At 39.9% G+C, this 23,088-nt stretch overlaps 1 protein-coding gene across 2 annotated transcripts in view; it reads left to right on the top strand.

The window, feature by feature from the left end:
• ADAMTS14 (ADAM metallopeptidase with thrombospondin type 1 motif 14) overlaps positions 1-23,088 on the top strand; it is a 508,740-nt gene that overhangs the window by 421,598 nt on the left and 64,054 nt on the right. For both annotated transcript variants that reach the window (XM_086922254.1, XM_086922255.1), the window contains exons 15-16: positions 4,881-4,964; positions 9,176-9,339. In XM_086922254.1, coding sequence (XP_086778380.1) covers positions 4,881-4,964; positions 9,176-9,339 — 248 coding nt within the window. The remainder of the gene's footprint in view (positions 1-4,880; positions 4,965-9,175; positions 9,340-23,088) is intronic.

Raw genomic sequence — 23,088 nt, 5'->3', positions numbered from 1 at the left:
GTAGATGGTGTACCTATGGGTAGATGGTGTTCCCTCCTGGGGTACACCCAGGAGGGAAGCCCTCCTGGGTGTAGCCCAGGAGGGCTTCCCTGGGACAATACCATGCTCTTTTCACTGCTCTGTGGGCTTAAGCCCACGGAAAGGAATACGTTGCTAAGTTACAACAGCAACCACCCTAGAGCACTTAGGGATTCATTGCCCTATTCACAATTCCTCAGAATTCGGAGGAATTGTTATGCTAAAGAAGCCTACTTTAAGGAGGCCACCATACTGTCCAACAAGCTTAAAGATAGGGGTTATCCAAAGAGATTAGTCTGTGGAGCAGTGAAAAGAGCATGGTATTGTCCCAGGGAAGCCCTCCTCTGCCCTAAAAAGAAAGAGTCCACTACCAAATTGCATGTGTAACCACCTTTTCACTCGTTTCCAATGTCCTGGTGAAATCCATACTAAAACACTGGCCCATTCTCAAAGCCGGAGCCCTAAAAATTGAGTGCCCGATCTTTGCTTTCCGTAAAAGCTCAAACCTCAAAGATGACTTAGTAAGGGCAGCACTCCCGGTCCCCCCACAACGAGAAACTATAGACTCACTTTGGAACGAAACGCGACTTGTAGAACATGCGAAATGTGGTTCGTGTAATGTATGTGATCTCACTATGGAAGGCAAATCCTTCACCTTCAATAATGTACAGATTAAATGTAAAGCCTTCACAAATTGCAATACTAGTTACCTCATCTACCTCATCCAATGGCCAATGCCTAAAGATATATGTTGGCCAAACTAAACAGAAGATCAAAACCAGAATTGGCCAACATAGAAGTAGAATCCGTTGCAAGACCCTGAATGCCCCTTTGGTTGACCACTTTACGGAAATAGGGCATACTGAAAATGACATTAAATGTACTATCCTGAAAGCACTGAAGCTACCACCGCGTGGAGGCGATATGGCCCGCTTACTCAACAAGGAGGAACTCAAAATGATCATACTAATGGACAGTATCAGGAATGGACTCAACAGAAATGAGGACTGGACATCACTCTTATAAATTAAGTGACTGTACCATCCAGAACTTCCTTGTGTGCTCATTGTTTAATATCTAAGAATTTTAGATTATTGTTGTAATTGTGATTATGTCACTTGCATGTCTTGTTAGTAACTCACCTCACCCCCCGCCCATAGGACCACCATCTACCCTTGTATTGGTAAGCCTTTAAATTGTCTAGCCACCACTCTAAGATGGCCGCCTATTCCTTGCTTGACTCCCCCTTCCTGATGGCCTGCACAGACAACCCCACGTGACGCAATCCGCTTTCTTAAATTCCCTTGATGTTGCATTAATTATGGATTATTTAACCCTTGTGCAAAATTGTCACTGGCTTAACTCCTTAAATTCTCAATCCCATTCTTCATAATACCCCAGCTAAAATCTTTATGATGGCCGCCTATTCTGGGCCTTACTCCCACCTCTGGATGTCCTCCGCAGACACCCTTACGTGACGCGTACTGAGTCATAATTTAGAAATCATTGATGGTTCATTATTCCAAGATTAAGCTCTGTGTTATTGGGTTAAATCCTTAATTCCTTACTCCCGTTCTTCATAATGCCCGACTATTCTAAGATGGCTGCCTCGGTTGCACTATGACCTGGCTATTTTTCCTTTCCCTCCCAAGATGGCCGCCGTATTGATCTCCCGGTACAGCCATTAATTCCGCCCTCTCCAGCATGGCGCGAACGTATATCCTGCTCCCGCTATTGACGCCAATCGCTTGACTGGTGCGATCGTGTCCTGTAGCGGCCCTAACATCTTCGATTTGGAACATTAAGGTAAGCTTGCCCCACTGCGAAGTCACTTTAGTTGCCCGGTTCTCGCAGCTCCAACATCGTTATTTTCCTTACAGGCTCCCCATCATTTGGAAACCAATCAAGACTTATTCTGGCCCCTACGAACTGGGATTCTCACCCAGACCATCGGCCCTACTCGATGCGGTCATTATGATTACCGCTCACTCTAGGTAAGCCCGCATTTCAGTCATCCCCTTTTAAGCTTGGTCGTCCCCGGGCCGGTCTGACACGAGCCTCCCCTTTTGCTTCACAGACCCTGATCTCTGACTGTGCAACCCTTACCATTAGCTACCTGCAGTAGCCTTGACTTGTTCCCACAAGGTCAAGGTATGCATTTATGATTATACTTTGCCGGTTACGTCATTCTATGGCTCCATCACCCTCACGCTCTTCCTACCTTCCATAGAAACCCCTGCTGGGTGAGACGCCCTACCCACCTATTGATCATTACGCAATTCTCCGTGGAACCAAGACCACGTGTGATACCCAGTGTGGCCAGGTACGACCTAGCCTGCCCTGGAGGTTTCTTACCCCTTGTCCAGCTGACCTCCCCATCCCCGCTTAACACCCTTTACCTGCACTATCCAAACACCAGAGACTGTCACATGTGTGTTTTTTATGGATTGACCGTCACGACACATTGGCACACACGTATGAAAGTTCGTCACTTAAAACATGGCCTGGAATCATCAATGATGCAATTTACAGGTTGTAGGTTTTAATACATTGTTTTTTTGTTTTTTGTCCCCTGTTCCCTTACTTCCTCACAGGCTTACATATTCAGGCAATACAATGTCAGTCCTGATGATGATCCTTTATTTTTAATAGGATCGAAACGCCGTCAACAGTTTGTGTAGTTACACACCAGTTTTCCAATGTGTTACCTAATTGTGTCTACTACATGAGTGCAGCTAGTCTGATTTATTTACTTTACTAGCGTCTCACTAATTTTGAAATTGCCTGAGAAATTCCCTACCCTTGTAAATAAGTGTTGTGTTTTGCCCTGTTCTATGTACTGGATGCAGGATTGTGTCCCACTGTATTATTGTTCACACTATTTGTTCTTATCTTTTCATTGATTAAATCAGTGTCCGGCTGGACACGCCTTTCATTATTGCGCAGATTGGTGCCTATAAATGTATTGAATAGTGTCTATAGTGTATTGCGTCAAGGACCGTTGTTGCTTGATAATACTATTACCCCATGTCCTTGATTACCTAGAGGGTTCCCTTGTTCTTTATAAACTGCACCACTGTATAGGGCCAAGGAAAATCTGCTTCAGTTGACATCCATCAGAAGAGCAGCACTGCCATAGTTTGTTCTAGACAACATTAGCGTTTGCAACTTTGTGTGTTGCTCATTAGCGGGGCTGTGTTTTCTTTTGTTTGGAAGTGCAGGTGAAATTGAGCTGCACTTAGTGTAGTTTTCATGTAAACATGTTGCTGTGCGTGGTTATTCTTGAACAGTGCTTAATTTTTTTTAAATGAAGTCCCGAGCCCCATCAGGAGGCCAATGTAGCCAACAACATCCATTGCCACTGTCAGCGCTGCCAATGACAGTAGCAAATCAGTTATTTACCATTACACTGCTACAACTGTGACAATTCAGACTATTACATGCCCCCAAAACTATAAGATTAACATGGACAGCAGGTAATAGTCATATTTAACATATATTGAATTAGTTATCAACTGTTGCTGGGTTCACTGTAAATCAGACATACAGCCCACCATGTGCCAGACTGTTGTAAGTGCTGGTGCTGCCAAAAAAGTGCTGGTGGCCAGCACCGGAAACCACCAGGTCAAATTAAGCAAGATGATTTCATTGGTGATAAGTGGGATGAGAATCTATTTCCTCATAATACTGTTAGACAACCTTGAAAATTAGTTTTGAAGGAGAGTTATTTTTTTGGGGTTCGGTTTCAGGTTCTGATTTGAAATACGCATTTCTATTTCTCCCAGGCAATTTGTAAGGGTAGGGTGATTTTTTTGTGAATAATATTTGAAAGTGCTGTTGTGATGTATCTGTATAGTGGTGAACTGTGGAAGGCCAGCTGTCAATCCTTGGCTCCGTATAGAACTGCGCACTATAAGAGATCTGTTAGATCCCGAGATAACTCTGTGTGGCCCCAGGACAAGAGGTTGGAGTCTTTGTTTTGAATGGTTTATGTTGTTAGAAGAAGCAGAACAAGTCAAGAACTCAACATCCAAGCAATGACCAACAGTGTCACATATTTCCTTAGGTTCAAGTAGGGTGATGATACATGAATCTCAATTATCCATCTTTTATTTAACCTTAGTCAGTGTGTGTACATGGCGATTTCCAGGCTGTCTCCCTGTCAGAAGATCCGCCGTGTTTCCTAACCTGTTTGTTGATGCAAAGGAGGGATTTCTGAACATTGGATTACTTGGTTTATCCAGTGGTTGAACTTGGGTGGGTCAACATTGAAGGCGGTTTAACTATAAAAGTTACTATGCACACCAAAGTGTTGCTGCTTAGTGTTATAGCTGTGACAGCTTTCTGTTGCTCATGTGGTTGTTTTTGAGAGTTTTCGATGCTGCCATGGAATCTCAAATGTCCTATTTTTGAAGGATTTTACAAACGTTGGGTAGTACTCCCCACAATAGCTGTTGGTTATCTATTAGATCGAGCTAGTCATATGTTTACAACCTTAAAGACTTTCTTGTGGTAGTTGCTGCATTCTTTTAATTGTGATTTGAAAGAGGCCTAATAGTCCTATTTTGTGCAAGCATACTATTTTCCAATATTTTCCTATTAGTAATTTATAGAGCTCTTGTGAAAAATGCAAATACCAAAACTTGCATACATTTCAAATTTTAAATTATGCCTAAGAAAACAAGTCTCATAGAACAACAAAAAAAATAGTACAAACTAATGCACTGTAATCTTTACACTAGTTGTACACCTGACTGGTCACAGTTGCATTCTAAGCATCTCAAGCAAACGTTTTAGTCATTTATTTGAAATGTTTGACAATAAAGGTGTGATGATGCGTACTTTCTTTTTTATATTTTTAGCAGGAATATTGAAAATGTTTGAGATTCCAGCTGGTGCCAGGCATATCCATATAGAAGAAATGGAGGTCTCTCCTCACAGCATTGGTAAGTGAGGCAATGCGTGAATATCATGTCATCTGTAAGGTAAATGGTATGACGCTCTGAATTCCATAGGTAAATCAAGTGCTGGTGGGAAGTGCTGGATTGGGTTTTTTGTAAATCCTGGATATATCAAGAGAGCAATCGGTTGGTGAAGGCATGTAATGGGTGGTACCTACCAGTACACTGTGGTACGTCATTTAATGGCCAACATTTTTATTTAAGGAATTTTCATCATAGGCCACATCTATTATATTATACGTATGAGGGGATAAACATGACCAGATAGACAAATCAAAACACTAGCATTTTCTTAAAAGTCAGGAGGTTGTCTCAGCATCTTAGGTCCTACTTTGAGGCTGCCTTAGGACTTTGATGTCATTCAGTAATCATGTCCATCTTCCATGTCTCTACAGTCAGGCAAACGCTTCAGTGGAAAATTACTATCAGGACTGAGGGCTGAGTATAGAACAAGAATGGTCTGCTTCGGGATGGGGGGTGGGTTAGTAAGCCTTTGAACCTGCAAGCAGACGCATAGAGGCATTGAGTTCCATTTTGTCTGTTAGGCTGAGCGGAGTTAGGTCACCAATGCATTTGCATGAGATACCTCTTATTTAAAACTGCATTTGTGCATTGATAGATTGCCCCAGAATTTACAGAAAAACAAGTATATAGGGACTTTGTTGGGTACCCAGCCAGTAGAAGGTTTTGTATTTTTTGTATTTGACATGCATTTGTGTGAAAATTGAGTCAAACTAACTGGGTAGTCATTGACACAAGCACAATTATCGTGTTGCGCTATTGAATGAAGCATCAACATGTCTGTACTATTTGTTTGAACTTCACTAGTTAGTCAATGTATTTTTTGCGGGAGAGAGAGCAAGTAAGAGAGAGAGAGCGAAAGCGAGAGAGAGAGAGAAAGAGAGAGAGATAATCACCAGTCATGCCTTCAAGTCTTCTTGCTGTGGTTGTGTATGGGCTATAGAAATCAACACTGTGATGAATTAAAACTGTCCATAGAGTTTTAGAGGTTCTTGTTGAGAGTCATCATGGTATATGTTAAATAAATTTCAAGCATCACTCAAAGAACTGATGGACTGAGGGCACTAGAACAGTTACCATTTCATTTCAGTTTCCGCATGCTAGATAATCAAAGAACTCCGGGGGCCAGTAAAATAATTCAGTGGGCAAAGCACTCATTGTGCAGATATGTACCCTGACAAGACTTTCTTAGCCTTTCATTTTTAGGTTGCAGCCTACCAGACAGCGCAACTTTGTGGTATGCCAAAGACATCTTAGGGAGTTTCAGAAAGTGGACCTGGGAATGCATTCAGCCCATTGTTTGTAATTGGATTTGTGGTTTGTAACTCACGTTTTCTTGCTTCCTATTTGCTGGCTTAGGCTGTAAAGGTTCACTTCTTCCCTCCCATGCTAAAACCTTATTTACCAGTATTCTTCTGAAAGCTCCCTTTCTGTAAGCCGGCCTGTAAATCTTGTTCTTATCTCGTCACATTTGCTGTGCATTCAAAGACCCAGGTCAAATGTCAAGCTGTTTCTTCCAGAGAGCTCCTGCTTTCAGCTGACTTCAAAGTGAGAGTGTTTATAGGAAAGAGGAATAATGATTAGTCTCTACTTGGAGCCCACGGATGCACCTCATATGCTCCATTTATGAGGCTATAACTTAACCGTTAAATAGCACATCATGTAAATGCAGATGACAGATGTTTGTTTTTAGGTATGGAGAGATAAGTGACTTGTTTTTTTTTCATTGTTGTGACTTCTGTCCTCCCAGATTTTTGACTGTTTAATATTTGTCGGATTACCCTATACAGATACAGTTTTCTAAAAAGTTCATTCAAATAAACCTTTTTTTGCACTGTACAGCACATTCTCTCTAAGGGTTTGCATTTGTATGCTTCAGCCAACATTAATTGAAACAATTGTGCTTTAAGTGGGAAAGTCATTTGCAAATCTAAGTGAGTTCATTTTTTGTTCTACCTTTTGAATTGGGCTAATTTATATGCTAAAGAACTCTATATGCAACCTGCATCACGGATTAAAAAAAAATAACATGTTGACATAAATAGCTTTTTTCTGTTCATTTTAGAAAAATCGATTAGAAAAATGAAATGGTAGTTTTTATTATTGCTGTTTAAACTGAAACTGTAATTATGCTCCTCGATGTGCCTATTACCTTAGCTGATGGCTTTGACTGCAGACACTATGACTTCACTAACTTATTACAGTTGAGCGGGTACATCACTTCTGTATAACGGTGGACTAGACACTCAGAATTTAATGATAATAAGGTCATTGAAAATTTTCTTTTATACAGAGATTGCAGGCTCTCGTGTATTGTTTATAGAATTTTAGATGGATAGCAGTGAATTACAGGGATGCTTTTCACCAAGGACATCACAGAATAGCCTATGATGTCCATCAGAAACCCGAGGTGAAAACATCCCAGTAATTCACTTTTTACTTATCTATAACTTTATGTTATGTATGTCCCCCAAACTCCTCTGCCACTGCTTTCAAGTTCTTCACATGGGCAGAGGAGTAATGGGGGAAACCATACTTAACAAGACCTATCCTCCCTGACTAAAATGTGAAAAGAATACCTTACCTGCCATCCTCAACCAACCCTACACCACCTATTCCTGTCATAATTCCCCCTCCTTCCTCTGGGATTTCTGCTTTCAGTCAAAGAAGAACAGCAGTTCTGTGCTGACAGACTCAAAGCCAGCCCTGTCAGCCTGCCCTTGAAGTTTTTTAAGACATAGCAACAGTGGGTAATGACCTTGTTATCAACTATTCACTATGTCATATCAGTGAATTGCCACATTTGGAATCTGGTGTAAGCAATAGAGGCATCTTATGGAAGCAATGCACAACACTATTACATTATACTAGCATATTTTTAGTTGTGAAAACAAGAATTGTCAAAGCCGATACGTCTCGCCTATAAGAGCTATTGGCTTTGGTAATATTTAGTAGCCATGCTGTAAAGCAGCTCAGATGCCTGGCAGCATGTCTAAAGCGAATTTTAAAAAAGCACAATGACACAGCCAAGGCTAGTGTGCTTTTCTTTTAAAGTGCATTAGCACTGAATGCATCATAATCATTTTTTATTATTCTTTTTAGCCATGCTGCACAACAGTCATGCTACTATACAGTATGGCTACAAATCATTGTCAAAATCACTAATGTCCATGCGGTACAGCAAGAACAAAAGGCAATGGCAGATCCAATAGTCTCAACTGTGAGACTTTTTGGCTTTGTCAATCCTTGTTACTTCTCAACCCAACACCTATGTGATTCTGAGCAAATCAGTTATACTCCCGATGAGTGAAAAAGAAAAGGTATGACATTTGGCCAAAAATTCTATCACATAAAGAAAGAAAGTGTGCCCATGTCCATGTTTTAGTGAAAATGTATTTGAAAACAGATGCCATTCATTGTCACAATCATAGGAAGAGCTTCTTGCGGTCTTGCTGCAACTACAGAGAGGGCGTCTACAAGGATCCACACGCCTCTATCTCTGTAGTCTCAATCTCAATACCAAAAGAAAGTGGCACTTTGAAATAGAAACGGGGGAACATGCACCACTGTCTAATACATTCTCTCCCGATACCCATAGCTGACACTCAAATAGAAGAACATGTTTATCATGGGAGATGTGCTCTGTGCCAAAGGTTTCCAACAGACAAGTTCAGTTTGTAAGCTTACTATAATGTGTATGAAGTTGTGAGTGGCAGTAACAACTGTAACTGTAATGCACTTTGAAAAATTTCACATTTGCGTTTTTCCTGCAAAGCTTGCCGCTGTGCCAAGCTGGCCATGTGAGGGGAAAATCCGTAGTTACATCATGCCACATCATGTATATGTACACAACACACTCACTTACAAATACACACACACATACATATATATCTGTACAAAAACACACACATGAAGGCATATGCACCTTTGCACACGAAAATGCACTCTCCCTGATTAAATCACTTAATGATGAACACATATTTTATGTGACAATCCTCTAAATGTATGTCCCGATAAAAAAAGAGTTTACTGTTCACACCTTCTTTTCATGTAAATCCAGTTTGTTAATGACATGTTATAATTGAAATAAACCATAGCAGCATACTCTAGTGGCAGTGCTTTTGCTTTTAGAAATTGTATTCTGAAAAATAATCCATTCAGCTATCCTTTCACAGCTGTCAAGAACCAGGCCACAGGCACCTTCATCCTCAATTCAAAGAGCAAAGATGTAAAGGCCAAAACATTCATAGATGTGGGTCTGGAGTGGGAATACACTATCGAGAATGACAAAGAGAGTTTGAAAACTAGTGGGCCTTTACATGAAACCATTGCCATTTTGGTAAGTAGCTTTTGGTAAGTGGTATCATCTTAATCTGTTAAATAAGCATGATCTGGTATGTGATTTGTATTACACTACATGTGCAAAAAATAGATTTAGATGTAAAGTTCTGCTGTTACGTGAATTTTCAGATCCTTGAGCTGACATCCTATGTATATATTGAGTGCTTGTGTTGAATAAAGATTATGGTGACATGTCACACAGACCGCTTTTAAAGGCATTTGAAGTGATGATCCCCCACAAGTGCTTTATGGTGCAGAGGTGCTTTACCTGAGTGGTAAAAGAGGGTGGGACCGGGAAGAAGGTAACATTTTGAAAATGTTGTTGGCCTTACCAAATAGCTCCATGATCCAAGCTATCAGAATGGAGCTGGGATTGACACCATGGGATGTAAAGACTCAAACGTCCTTAATAAGATTTTGGAACCGACAGGAGTCTGGTGGTGAAGAGAAGGTATCGATTTGGTGTAGAGAGGAAATTCAAGCGAGCAGCTTACGCTGGGCGCTAGATGTGAAGAAAACTCTCCAGACGGTAGCTGCGCGCTTGAAATTGAGCCTCTCTACACCATTGTGTAATATAGTCTGCACTAAAAAAAATGCTTAGAGACAAAGGGCTTGAATTTTCAAGATCACAAGACATGGATTATCTGAGGTTAAACAAATCAGTGAATTGGGTAAGGAATGAATGGGATAAGGAGGTCCGGTTCCCATATTTGGATTTACTGCCCAATAGATGGCTAAGACACGAAATCTTAAAGGCTCGGGTGGGCCTAAACCCATGGAAGATTGAAAGAAAAATAAGAATGGCCCTGATCCACCCGGACGGAACCTGTAAATGTGGCCTAGGAGTAAGAAATGATATTTTACATATATTGTTTGATTGTACATGGATTTTAGCAATTCGGAAAACCTTTTTACGTCCAATTTTTTTAAAATATCAGGTGACCTCCCGTGCAGATGCCATTGACCTCCTTACAGAAATGTCTTTCTTGGATATTACAATTGCATTGGGGAAATTTCTGAAAGCAACAAGAGAATATATAACGGAGGTAGCAAAGGAGGGCGGGAGAGATTAAAAAGTACAGTGTTTCCCAATTTTATATTATGGTTTTACAAGTGTTGTAAATGTGTAAAATGAATTGTAGTTTCAAAGATCTTTTATCACTATGTGTAATCCATTGTCTATGTATGGTTTATAGACTATTGTCTAAATAAACTTTGTTATCAACTTCAAGAGTGCTTGTGTGTGCAGCGTGCAAGTAGGACTGTGTCGGACCTGGCCTTTTTCACAGGGTCACCTCCAAACCTTTTGCCTTCCGCCTCCTACTTTTTGCTGAATTGGTATAGTTGGCTTTAGGGCTCTGTGCACTTTACCACTGCCAACCAGTGGTAAAGTGTGTGTGCTCTCTCCGTTAAACATTGTAGAATTGGCTTATGCCCAATTGGCATATTTAAATAATTATAAATCCGTAGTGAAGTGACACTATATGTGCCCAGGACCTGGGCCTGTAAATGTAATGCTACCAGTGTCTTGCAGCACTGATTGTGCCACCCACTTAAGAAGCCCTTTAAACATGTCTCAGGCCTGTCACTGCAGATCCTGTGTGTTCAGTTTAAACTGTGATTTCGACCAAGAAAATTAATCCTTTTACCAGCCCCAAACCTTCCTCTTGTGATGCATACAAGTCACCCCTAGGGTAGACCCAGAACAGTTCAAAGGTCAGGGTGCAACGTATTTAAAAAGTCGGACATGTTCTTTAAAGTTTTACATGTCTCAATGGTAAAAAACTCTGTAATTCGTTTTTCACTATTGCAAGGCCTATCTCTCCCATAGGAGAACATTGGATGTGCCGTATTACATTTTATATGTTAATTTATAAAGGGGAGAGATATTCAGTTCATGTTTGGTGTCTCTGGAATCCCAATTTAAAATCATAACTCATGGTGAAGTTGGATTTTAAATTGCAATTCCGAAAATGCCCCTTTAAGAAAGTTGGCATTTTTTTGCCATAGCCACTTTATGCCTGCAGCCTGTCTCTGAGTCACATGACTGGGTGTAGTTGGCAGTTGGACTTTGTGTATTCCTCCTAGACAGCCACACACACATTTGGAGCTTAGGTGTGACTGGATGGGCAATCACTGGCAGGATTGGATGGAGGAGCTGAGCACAGCCCCACTTGCACTTGAATAGGTTATATCCTACCTCCACACAAAGGGCTGCATACCCCATATATTAGACTGGAGCCAGGGCAGGGAGGGCAGGGCATTGTGCACTTCAAAGGCGTGCCTCTAGAAGCTTCTCCCCATTTCAAAGGCACAACAGTATATAAAAGAAGGACCTCAGGCACCATCCCTTCAGTACACTTCTGGACCTGTGGATGCTCTGCAACGAAGAAGGACTGCCACTCTGCTGGGCTGCTTCTCTGAAGGAACTGATGCCTTGCTCACCTGCTGCCTGCTGCCCTCTTGCCTGGGGAAGAAGAACTGGACTTGCAACCCATCTGAAACCCAGGAACTCAGAGTGACTCCAAGGGCTAGTCTGCAGGCCTATTGATCTGAGCTTCAGAGACATAAAAGGTTCCCAACAGCTCATGGACCCATCTTCAGTGAGTTACTGGCCCCATAGTGGTGCCTCTCATGTCCTGGACCCTTGGTGTGTCTCTCAAGCTCTTGAAATCAAAACATTTTACACTATATTTGTGTCTCTTTCAATTCTTATTGTGGACATGCACAAGTGAGTAAGCAACAAGGTGCGTCTTGTTACTGCGAGTCCTGAGAGATCTGGGAGTGCTGTATTGTGGGGTGTCTAATCATTTGCATCTTCTTGATTGTTTAGGAGAGCGAGTGAGACACTATAGCTAGTCCGTAAGAAGGCATAGCCCCTATACACCGAGGTCCCATATTTCTGTGGATAGTTCCGTGTATGTGCAGAATCCCTGCAACAAGGTGGTGTGTGCATAACTATATAAGTGAGTAAATGGCAGTGTGATTGATTCTTTGGGTGACTGACTAGGTGTGTGAGTAACTCTAAGCGTGCGTGGCAGTGTGTGAGTGTCTGTATCGGTATATGAGTGCATATATCAGTGGCTATATTGATGAGTGACTGTATGGGTGAGTGAGTGGATGAGTGTGTAAACCTATGAATCAGTGAGTGTGTGTGTACTAACTGGTAATGCTGTGTCTATGGTTTCAAAAATGGTAGTCTGTTTTTTAAAGCGGTGTATGAAAGGTTATATTAGGGTGTGAGGGGGTGCATCAGATATTAAGTGGAGGATTTCATAAGTGATGTCATTTGAGATGTCATCAGTGATATCATCAGTAATGTTACTGACCATGTAATTAGTGATGTAATATGTGACATCATCAGCAGTGCTTTGCAGGGGCGCGAGTTATATGTAGCTCAGCTAACTATAACGGCCGAATATCTCTGGTTTTGTATGAGTGAAATGTCAGCCTAACTATAACGTCCCTGAAACCTGTGTTTTTTTAGCAAATTCTAAGGTTTTTTAAATGCTAATTCCTAACTATAACGTCCCTGAAACCTGTGGATTTTTCAGTGAATGTCCGAGGTTTTTTAAAAGCGAATTCCTAACTATAACATATATGAAACCAGTTTTTCAGTGAATTTTAAAGGTTTTTCAAATGCTAATTTCTAAGTATAACATCCCTAAAACCTGTGTTTTTTCAGTTCAAATCTAAGGTTTTGTAACTTGTTCTGAAATTTTAACTGTGGAACAGCAATGGCACTATATGTTCAACAATTTCTGTAGAATTGCAATGTGTACAAGTTACATTATGTATTAAAAATGCTTCTTCCAAATTTTTTAGCATTTATAAAGGTAATGTAATTTTTTATCCTTTGAAAAAAATATTTACATTTTCTTTTAAAAGGGTGAAATTTGCGTACCGATCGTGAATCAGTCACGGTGGAATGCGAATCTAAGCATCCTGCTGCCATATTTGTTAGGTCTTGTAGGATGCGTGTACGGTGCATGATGGGTGCAAGGTTCCCATTTTTCATTTTTTCAAAAATTCAAATACATGTTATAAACTATATATTTTTGAAAGCTATTGTGTATTCCTTATTAAAATACTTATGAAATGATATTAACATAAATAATTAATATATTTGATTTAATATAATGAAGTTACAGAAGCTGCAAAGGTCCCGCATAACCTCACACAAGTATTTCCGGGTACGCGTCAGGTACACAAATCCAGTGCAAGTTATTTAGTTTTAAAAGTATATATATATATATATATATATATATATATATATATATATATATATATATATATGTATATGAAAGCTCCACACCGTGTCCCCTCGTTTAAACCCAATAGGACACGCAGCACTCACGGGATCAATAGGGCTTAGAACGCCAAACTTTTTATTCAGACAAACGCGTTTCAGGAAAGACTCCCTTCGTCAGTGTCATAAACAATGCATTTCGCGGCATCATTTTAAATGCACATGGGTGTGTGATATTAACATTGACAAGGGACTAAACCTCGTATTTCCATACGGGCGCCATCTTGAAACATGCAATTTTCACATAATAACAAGATTTATCGTAAAAGACAAACAACATTGTTAGATACATGTCTTATATACATCTTGCCGTGGATCGGCAATTGCAACACTATATTCTGTTGCGCAGTGCCCCACTATGTCAATGTGTATTACAGTCGACTTCTTGAAACAACCAAAGGTTCTTATAATGTTATGGCTAAATGTGCCTACATTTTTATAAGTTTAAGCTACTTGATCATAGTCTAGTTAGTAATCTAGCCGTGGATCGGCTATTGCAACCTTAATGGTTGCCAGTAGGACTGATCGCTTCAGAATCAACAATGTAATAATTTTACCAACCCAGTTTTTTGCATCTAAAAAAGAGAATCCCATATATCACACCATCCCCACCAATTCTGCATTTCTTTCCTCAATTGCCATTGATTCTAGAAGCAAATACATAATTTCATGAAAACTCATTTCTTGCGACATCAACACATAACAGATGTAACTTCACCTTCATTCATAACATGAGCTATAAATTATTGAAATTTCTCTATAGACCAAGATGTGCAGACAATTCCTCTCCAATGTTAAAACCGTTAGGGGCCTTAGTCTCCAAATCCACTATATAGCGGGACTCCAACCTCCTAAGTTTTAGTAGTCGGTTGCCCCCTCTTATGTGTTCTGGGACATGATCTAAACAAAAATATTGAAGAAGATCTCTGTTACTCTGATGTTTTATGGCAAAATGGCGTGCAACAGGATACGAAAAATCCTTGTTCACAATTGCCCTCATATGCTCCAAGATTCGTAGCTTTACTGGGTTAATTGTACTGCCCACATATCTCATTTTGCATGGACAGCTCAGACAATATACAGCAAAAATTGTGTGGCAGGACATGAATTTGTTCAACTTCCTTCCCCCCTTGACTCCTCGTACATCATAAGTTAATACGCGTTTGCTGAAGGCACACGCCTTACAGCATCCACAGGGAAAAAATCCTTTTGCGTCTTTTAATGTACCTTTTCTGTGTGTAACTGGGTCTAGATGCCTATGAACCAACTGATCACTCAGTGATCTAGCCTTTTTAAAGGTGATCATAGGTTCCTTGGGGATGTCCATGCCTATTATATTGTCCGTTTTGAGAATGTGTCAGTGTTTCTTAAGGATGGCTCTCAATTCATTCGAGTTGGAGGAAAATTGTGTAATGATACGGAATCTTCCTCCCTCTTGATCAGTTCTCACCCTTTTCTCAAAAAGTGATTCTCTGGGCAGACGACTTACACTTTTATGTGTTTCCTTGAGGAGGTTTGGTTTATATCCTCTCTCAATGAATCTCAGGATACATTCATCAGCTGCCTTTTCATAATCACTGCGTTTATGAAAAGGCAGCTGATGCATGTATCCTGAGATTGACACCGTCAACGAGTGACTCGTTGACGGTGGAAAACTGGAGCGGAATATATATATATATATATATATCTTTATTATATATATTGTACCAAGAGATTTATATTCAAATTTGTAAATGTACTATATTTGTAACTGTAATAAAGATATATTATTGTTAAATATATTTTTCAGTAATCTCGTCTGGTGCGTGTTGAATACGCGTCGGGTATGGGAATCACACGTGACTTCCAAAGAAAGCATTTCATTGGTTAAAAAGCTTTCTATCCCAATACTTGCAGGAGCCCACCCAATTTTTTCATTCGTCCAGGAGCATCTTTACAAAAACAAATCTTGTCTTGGATTTTGTGGTGTTTTTATTTCAACTGAAGAAATGGCATCTCAAAATCCACCACAGGATATTCCTGAAGATGAAGAGGAGCTGGAAGAACCCGTTAGGAAAAGAAAAGAAAGTATGGTGTGGGCTTTCTTCTCAATGCCACCAGATGAAGGTAAATACACACAAGGTCACCTGCACTCTGTGTGACAAAAGGTTTATCTCGGGATCTGAGAAAAAGTATTCTTGCAGGACTACATCTTTGATGAAGCATCTTCAGACCATGCACCCAAAACGTCTTGCGCGAGAACAACTTAGGGCCAGATGTAAGAAGCCTAATACCGGTCGGTAATGGACGAAATTACCGAATTTCAGCCGTTACAGACTGGTATTAGACATTTGAGATGTAGGGGCCTAATTTAGGTATTCGGTAATTTACCGAATCAGTAATTTAAGGAATCTGTAAATTACCAAATTCTTAAATACCGATTCGGTAAATTACTGAATCCTTAATGTAGGAAGCACTCAAGTTAGTGCTTTCCACTTGTAAGGATTCATAGGAATGAATGGGGAATACAGATTCGGTAAATACCGAATTGGTATTTACAGAATTTTACCGATTCGGTAAAATTTACCGATTCATTACCTACATATCATTTACAGATTCTAAAATACCGAATCGGTAAAGTTCGATATTTTAGAATCAGTAAATGATATTTACCTACATCTGGCCCTTAGTCGCCAAATGCAAGAAAGACAACAAGTTGATGAGGTTGCAGGACCTAGTACTTCTGCGGGATTCACTGCATCCACACAAATTTCACTGATTGTTCCAGAGTTCGCAGGACTGGAACAGCACTGCATGAAGTGCAAGAAACGTCTTTGTGCAGGCAAGCAATCTGTTGCAGCTGTTGTTGTTGCTGCAAAGAACCATCACGGTTAATTTTGTTTTTGTTTTTGCAATTACTTTCTATTTGCAAAATCTTTTTTTAAAGTTTTTTATTTCATTCCCTTATTTAGTTCCATCTTTTCTAAAACAAAAAACACCAACAAATAAATAACAGAGTTGAAAAAATATTTTAAAAAATTAAAAAAAGAAGTGGATGAGTGCAAGAATAATGCCTGGATAATTTTATGAGGGCATGGATAGTATGTGAGTAAATGGCTGAGTAGTGCAAGAGTACTGCCTAAGTGATTTCAGGAGCGCATGTACAGTGCCTAAGTGATTACATAACTGCAGGGGTACTGCCTGGGCGATTGGAAGAGTGCAGGGGTAGTGCCTGGGTGATTGGAGGAGGGTGATTGGAGGAGTGCATGGGTAGTACCTGAGTGCTTGGATGAGTGCATGGGTAGTGTTGGAGGAAATGGATGAGTGCATGGATAGTGCCTGAGTGAATGGATGAGTGTATGAGTAGTGCCTGGGAAGTGCTTTGATGATTGGATGAGTGCAAGGATAGTGTTTGGGTTATTGTATGAATGCATGGGTTTTGCCTCTGTGAAAGGAAAAATGCAAAGATAATGCTTGGGTTATCCTATTAGTGCAAACGTTATGCTACAGAGATCAGATTACAGCATGGATAGTGTTTGTGTGAACTGGCTGATGATATTTGAAACTTTTCAAATAGTTTAAAGGATCAGCATTATTTTTATTGGAAAAAAATAACTTTTAAATGAACTTTAAACATTGTTTCATGTTATCATGCATATTATATAATGTGTTCTTACATTTGTTAGTAATTTAGAATCATAACTTGTGGAACAATTTTAGAGTAGTATTGTGGTAAACAGCATTAATACTCTTTTCAAACTTCATCATTACCTACTGTAAAGAAAAAGAATAAAATGTGTTATGTAATGTTATTATAGAAAATATAATATTATATTTTAAGAACACAATATAATTTTAGAATTACATGACATTTTCAGTTTCCCTTTTTTGCTGTTCTCAGATTCCACAGAACTTCACTGTACTCAGTGATTTCAACGTAGTTTCATCAATGAACAGCGGCGAGGGGGAAACAATCAATAAGATTGTAAAAAAAAGAAAAATCAGTGCAGAGCATTATTGTCAATATGTTTAGCTATGTGTTTATCTGTCTACAGTTTATTAATTTAATCCTTCTTGTACATTAACTCTATTATTTCTCTCAACTACATCTGCTGAAGTGTAGACTAGCATTTACATCTGGTACAATATAGACAATAAATATATAAACTTGCTTTGAAGCACAACTTTCTGAATGCAATATCAATTAGCATAAATAATAATCCAAACTCTAATTATAAATAGTAAGGGTTTCAATATTGCCCATTTTCTGTTCACATCTTCCCAATAGGCCAAATAATGTATTAAAAACTTTCACTTCAAAAATATCCAAAATAAATTTGTTATTTTGAGTTCACATCTTCCCAATAGGCTGACTAATGTATTCAAAACTTTTGCTTCAAAAATATTAAATATGATTTTTGTAATTCAGAAGGCAACCTAGATTTGAATTACAAGTGGGCATCATTGCAATGTGTCCATCCTTTATTACACTTTAAAAACACAGTATAGTGTCCAGATGTGGTAGTAGGTCCAGCATGGAAAATAATAGCCACTCCTATAAAGGTTCGTCCTGAAATATATATTTGACTTGCAGCAACATTTTTAATTTTTGTTTCCAATTTTCTTCCATTTGCACTACAACGTTGTAGCATTAAAATGAGATATTTTCCATATCTTTCAATATATAATATAGACAACATCTCTGATCTACAATGTGAACATTTCATGTCCTGATTGGCTGGTTTAATCAATTTGTTAAAAGGTACTGATTTACAGTCTGGTATTGTCAAGTATATGAATCGTTTTGTTTGTATTTCAGTGGTGGTAGTAAAAGAACACTCTTCACATTTATTATCCCATCTGTAACTTAGTCCAAATAAGTTTTCAATCTGAATTCCTTCATGCTCTAACACTCCAAGCATAACCATTAAACGTTCTTGTGTATCTTGTTGTACATTAAGACTAAATGTCAGAGAACCACTACATATATCCAAAAGATGACAGACTCCAAAAGCAGTATGGATTTTACTTCTGTCAGTTACCATCTGTTGAAGTACATGATGTAATAAAGAACAAAATCTTTTTTCATGATTTCTTATTATTTCACAATGAAGCTCTTCTAGATAAAACACAACATTCAGAATCACATTAGCATAGCAGTTGATACCTGTAACTATTTTACAATTTTCCAACTGATATCCTACAACCTCATTAACAGTTGCCATTTTCTTTTTCTTTACGCCTTCAAGTTTCTGTTCATTCCTTTTTTTTTTCGAACCTCAATTCTATCATTGACATATTTCCATTTTGGACAAACTATACATTTCTCATATATGGGATATTCACCTATCAGGAGCATAAAATCTTCTTAAATGATTGTGCTCTCTTACACAATTTGCATCAGCGCTAACCTTTTTCACATCAAAATCTATCAAATACAAACCAGACAATGTTCTTACTCGAGATAATGCAACATATGCCATTCCCTCTTTGAACACTATACTTCTGATATTTACAAAAGCACTCTCTATACTTAAACCTTGAGATTTATTAATAGTTACTGCACATGCTAAAGACAGAGGAATCTGCTTTCACAAGCAAAAAACGTACAACACAACACCCAATCTGTGTTACATCTTTAATTTGATCACATTTTATCTTCAAAAATTGGAATCCACCTCTGTTCTGAAATTTTACAAACTCAACAATTTTTCCCATTGCTCCATTTACTAAACCTTCTACTACATTCAAATTATGCCGTAAAATTACCAGACACTTTATACATACATGTAAAGTGTTTTCTAAGCCTGCTGTTTTAGATACAGACTTTTCCAAAGAATGCAATTTAGGCTGTAGTTTGTCTGTGAGAACAATAGTCATTTCCTGGTGTTCAATTTTATCATTAGCTTTAATTTCAACTATTTCCTGTTATTCCTGTTTCAAATGTACTTGATTAAATGTAGAACACTCTTGCAGTGTAGGCATTAGGCAAACTGTAGGACTTGGCCCTTTGTGGTTAAAGTCCCTAAACTTTTTGCTTTACCCCTAGACCTTTTTTCCGACATAGTGTTGCCAACTTAGATGCTTTGGAAACTTTGCCACTGCCAAACAGTGTCAAAGTGTAAGTGCTCCCTGTATAAAGTGTAATGGTAATTGGTTGTCCATGATTGGTATGTTTGCCTTACTAGTATAGTACCTAGTAAAGGGCACTCTGTATGCCACGGCTGGTAATGCCAATGCTACTAGTGGGCCTGCAGCACTATTTGTCTACCCACACAAATAGCCTAAAAAATGGAGCATAGGCCTGCAATCGCAGAGCCTGTGCGCAATTTGTTAAACTACCATGTTGTTCTATCAAGTGCACTCACTTGCCAGACATTACCCTTCCCTTTCTATGCACATCAGGCACCCCTGTGGTAGGTCCAGGGTACCCCCTGGGCAGGGTGCAGTGCATGTGAAAGGTAGGACATGTACTAAGGTGTGTACTATATCCTGACAGTGAAATATTCTCCATTTCGTTTTCCACAGTGGAAAGGCCATCTTGCCCATAGGACAGAATGGGAAGGCTGTGTAATATGTTTTCCAGCCTATTTTCCCAAAGGCTTAAGATGGAAAGGTGACGTTTCGTATGCCTGAACTCACTATATAATAACACATCTTTGTATGAAGATGGTTTTTGCATTGTGTGTATAGAAGTCACTCTTTTAGAAGTGGCTGAGGTTTTGTGCTCTAACATTTCTGTGTTTCTCTGTCTGGCTGTGGTTTGACTGTCTGGATTTGAAAGCGATAGGATCGGGGGAATGTCTTGACCCAGGGGAGGAGGTGAGACAGCAACAGGCTGACCTGCATCTGGAGTGTAGGGGGAGGAGAAGTCCCTAGTGGTAAAGAGGCCTGGGTTGCTGCTATAAAACAATTGTCCCATCTCCTGCTGAGCGATTGAGAATCCAGCCCCCCACTAATCAAAGGAAGAAAGGTGTCACTGGCAGGGAGGCACCCAAAACTGGTTTGAAAAGGGGTCGGTGAACCCTGAAACACAAAGACTTCAAAGCCATTGAGGGGTGTAACTAAGGAAGCAGAAGCCCCTGAACTTTGGAGAATGGCTTGATCAAGTGTGAACAAGACTGAAGCTACTTCGTGGTCAAGAAAACCTTTGCCAAGGAAGAAACAACTGAAGAGACTGAAGGATAGGCCCGACCCTTGCTGTGTTTTTCTGGGGCAGGCCTGCAGTTTGCTGTTTTAACCAAGGAAAGGCTAAAGGGACTTTGATGTGCGCTGTGTCCCCCTGCTTGAAGGACTTTGCTGGGCCTGAGGTGAGCTGGCTCCCTGTTCGGAAACACAGGAACATATAAGTTTCCATGAGAGTCTCAGCGGCACTGTGAGTGCGTGCTTGTTGCAGCTGATACCCTCGTAAGGCATGCCCTGTGATCGTGGGCACCTGGAGTCCAAGCAAGGATCTGTCACGCGGTGTTTGTGTGCTTTGTGCAGCCTGAACTCCTTTGTGAGGATTGTCCAGTGATCGTATGCACCGGAATCCAAGTGAGTCACATTGACGCTGTGTGCGTGTGCGTTGTGCACCATGAGACCTTCGTGAGGATTTGCCTAGTCATCGTGTGTACCGGAATCCAAGTGAGTCTCATCGACACTGTGTGTGTGTGCGTTGTGTACCTTGAGACTTTCATGATGATTTGTCTTGTTATCGTGCTCATTATTACCACCAGGACTTACAAGGGCTGGCTGGCATAACAACCAGCCAGGAGAAATAGTACACAACCTCATCTGTTGGATTCATATTGTGTTGTCTTATTGTATATCTTTTTATATAAAGTTTATACTTGTTTTTATAAAAGTTGTGTGGAGTCTATTTGGGGTGTCATCATTGGGTTGTTGTGAGCATGGTTGCTAATCCTTTACACATTTACCTTGAAGATAAGCCTGGCTGCTCGTGCCAAGCTACCGAGGGGGTGACACAGGCTATCTAAGAAGGTGACTTTCCTTTCGCTGACGTTGGAACGCGGGTCCCTACTTGGCTTAAGGTACCTACCTCAGCCTACCAGGGATCCCAGATCTAACTCAAACTATAGACTTCTTTTCTTCAAGCTTACTGTACATTATTTCAGACGCTGTGTTTCCAGTTGTAAACAAGTTTCTTGGTAGCCAATTTTCCAAAGCTTGTTTAACATGTTTTGTCAATACACAAATTCTTATATCTTGAAGAATATTTCCATAATGTTCTTCATTTGCTTGTCGCATATTCTTAATAAGTGCTTTATTTTTCAAATTTGACCAAATGTTCACATTTTCAATACTTCCCAATGATTTCCTACTGTCTTTATGCAGAAGTGTTTCAAAAATAGGTTGTCCTTTTACAGGAGTAAGTTGCAATAGATCTCCGAATACAATTACATGTTTACCTCCAAACAGTATATCGTAATATGTTTTTAAAATATGTTGCATTCTCAAGTGTACAAAGGCTAGCATTTAGTTTGGGACCATGCTCACCTCATCAATGATTAGAAGTTTCATTTTCTTCAGTACTCTTGAAACTTCATAAGAAGCTTCTCCAGATAGCTTCTAATATTCCAATGTATTATCATGCTCAACTGGTAGCATAAGTAATCGATGTAAAATAATCCCTTTAATGTTGTGTGCTGCTAAACCAGTTGGAGCTGTTACAACACAAGATAAATGTGATTCTGTAGTTTTGTGTGGATAACTGGACAAAACTTTAATTAAGAAATGTTTTCCTTTGGTAATCTGCGATCATCGCACGACTCTATGGCCCGACGACTGGACGAATATGAAAATAGGGCCCGGCGGAACAACATACGCTTTTGGGAGTGCCGGAAAATCAAGACGACATCACAGCTGACCTTCTTGTGGAGGATCTTATACTCAACCATCTTGCTCCCGCCGGACTCAGCAAATTCTTTGCTGTTGAACGGGCTTATCGCTTTCCAGGTGGGAAGATTAAACCTGGAGCCCCCCGAGGCCTATTATTGCAAGGCTTTTCCATTTTCGGGACAGAGATCCTATCCTCCAGGCCTCACGAGGTCGTGGCCCATTGAAGTTCGACAATAGTACTGTTAACATCTACCCGGATTTTACTCCTCAAGTCCAGTGACAAAGGATTGGGTTCCAGGGAGTGAAGAGGCGCTTGCGGGACTTGGGCTTCAAGTATGCGATGTTGTTTCCAGCTCGACTACGCAACGAATTTGAGGACCGAACATTTTTCTTTGACCGACCAGACTGTGCTAGTGACTGGCTTGACTCATTGCCTAAAAGAGATGATCTGAGCGGACGGCCCGGTGGAGCAGAGGGGGGTGCATCGGCCCAGGAGTGACACTGTGGTTCTCGACGTATGGTTTCTTGTTACTATTTATCAGCTGAGTTATGCCATTTGCTTCTTTCTTGCTAGGGTTGAGCCCGAGGGTGGTTCGGGTGTGGGTTGTCTCTTTTCCT

The sequence above is a fragment of the Lissotriton vulgaris genome, chromosome 5 (genome assembly GCF_964263255.1).
Source record: "Lissotriton vulgaris chromosome 5, aLisVul1.2, whole genome shotgun sequence".
Lineage (NCBI taxonomy): Eukaryota > Metazoa > Chordata > Amphibia > Caudata > Salamandridae > Lissotriton > Lissotriton vulgaris.
This window is presented reverse-complemented; position numbering and strand designations above follow the sequence as displayed.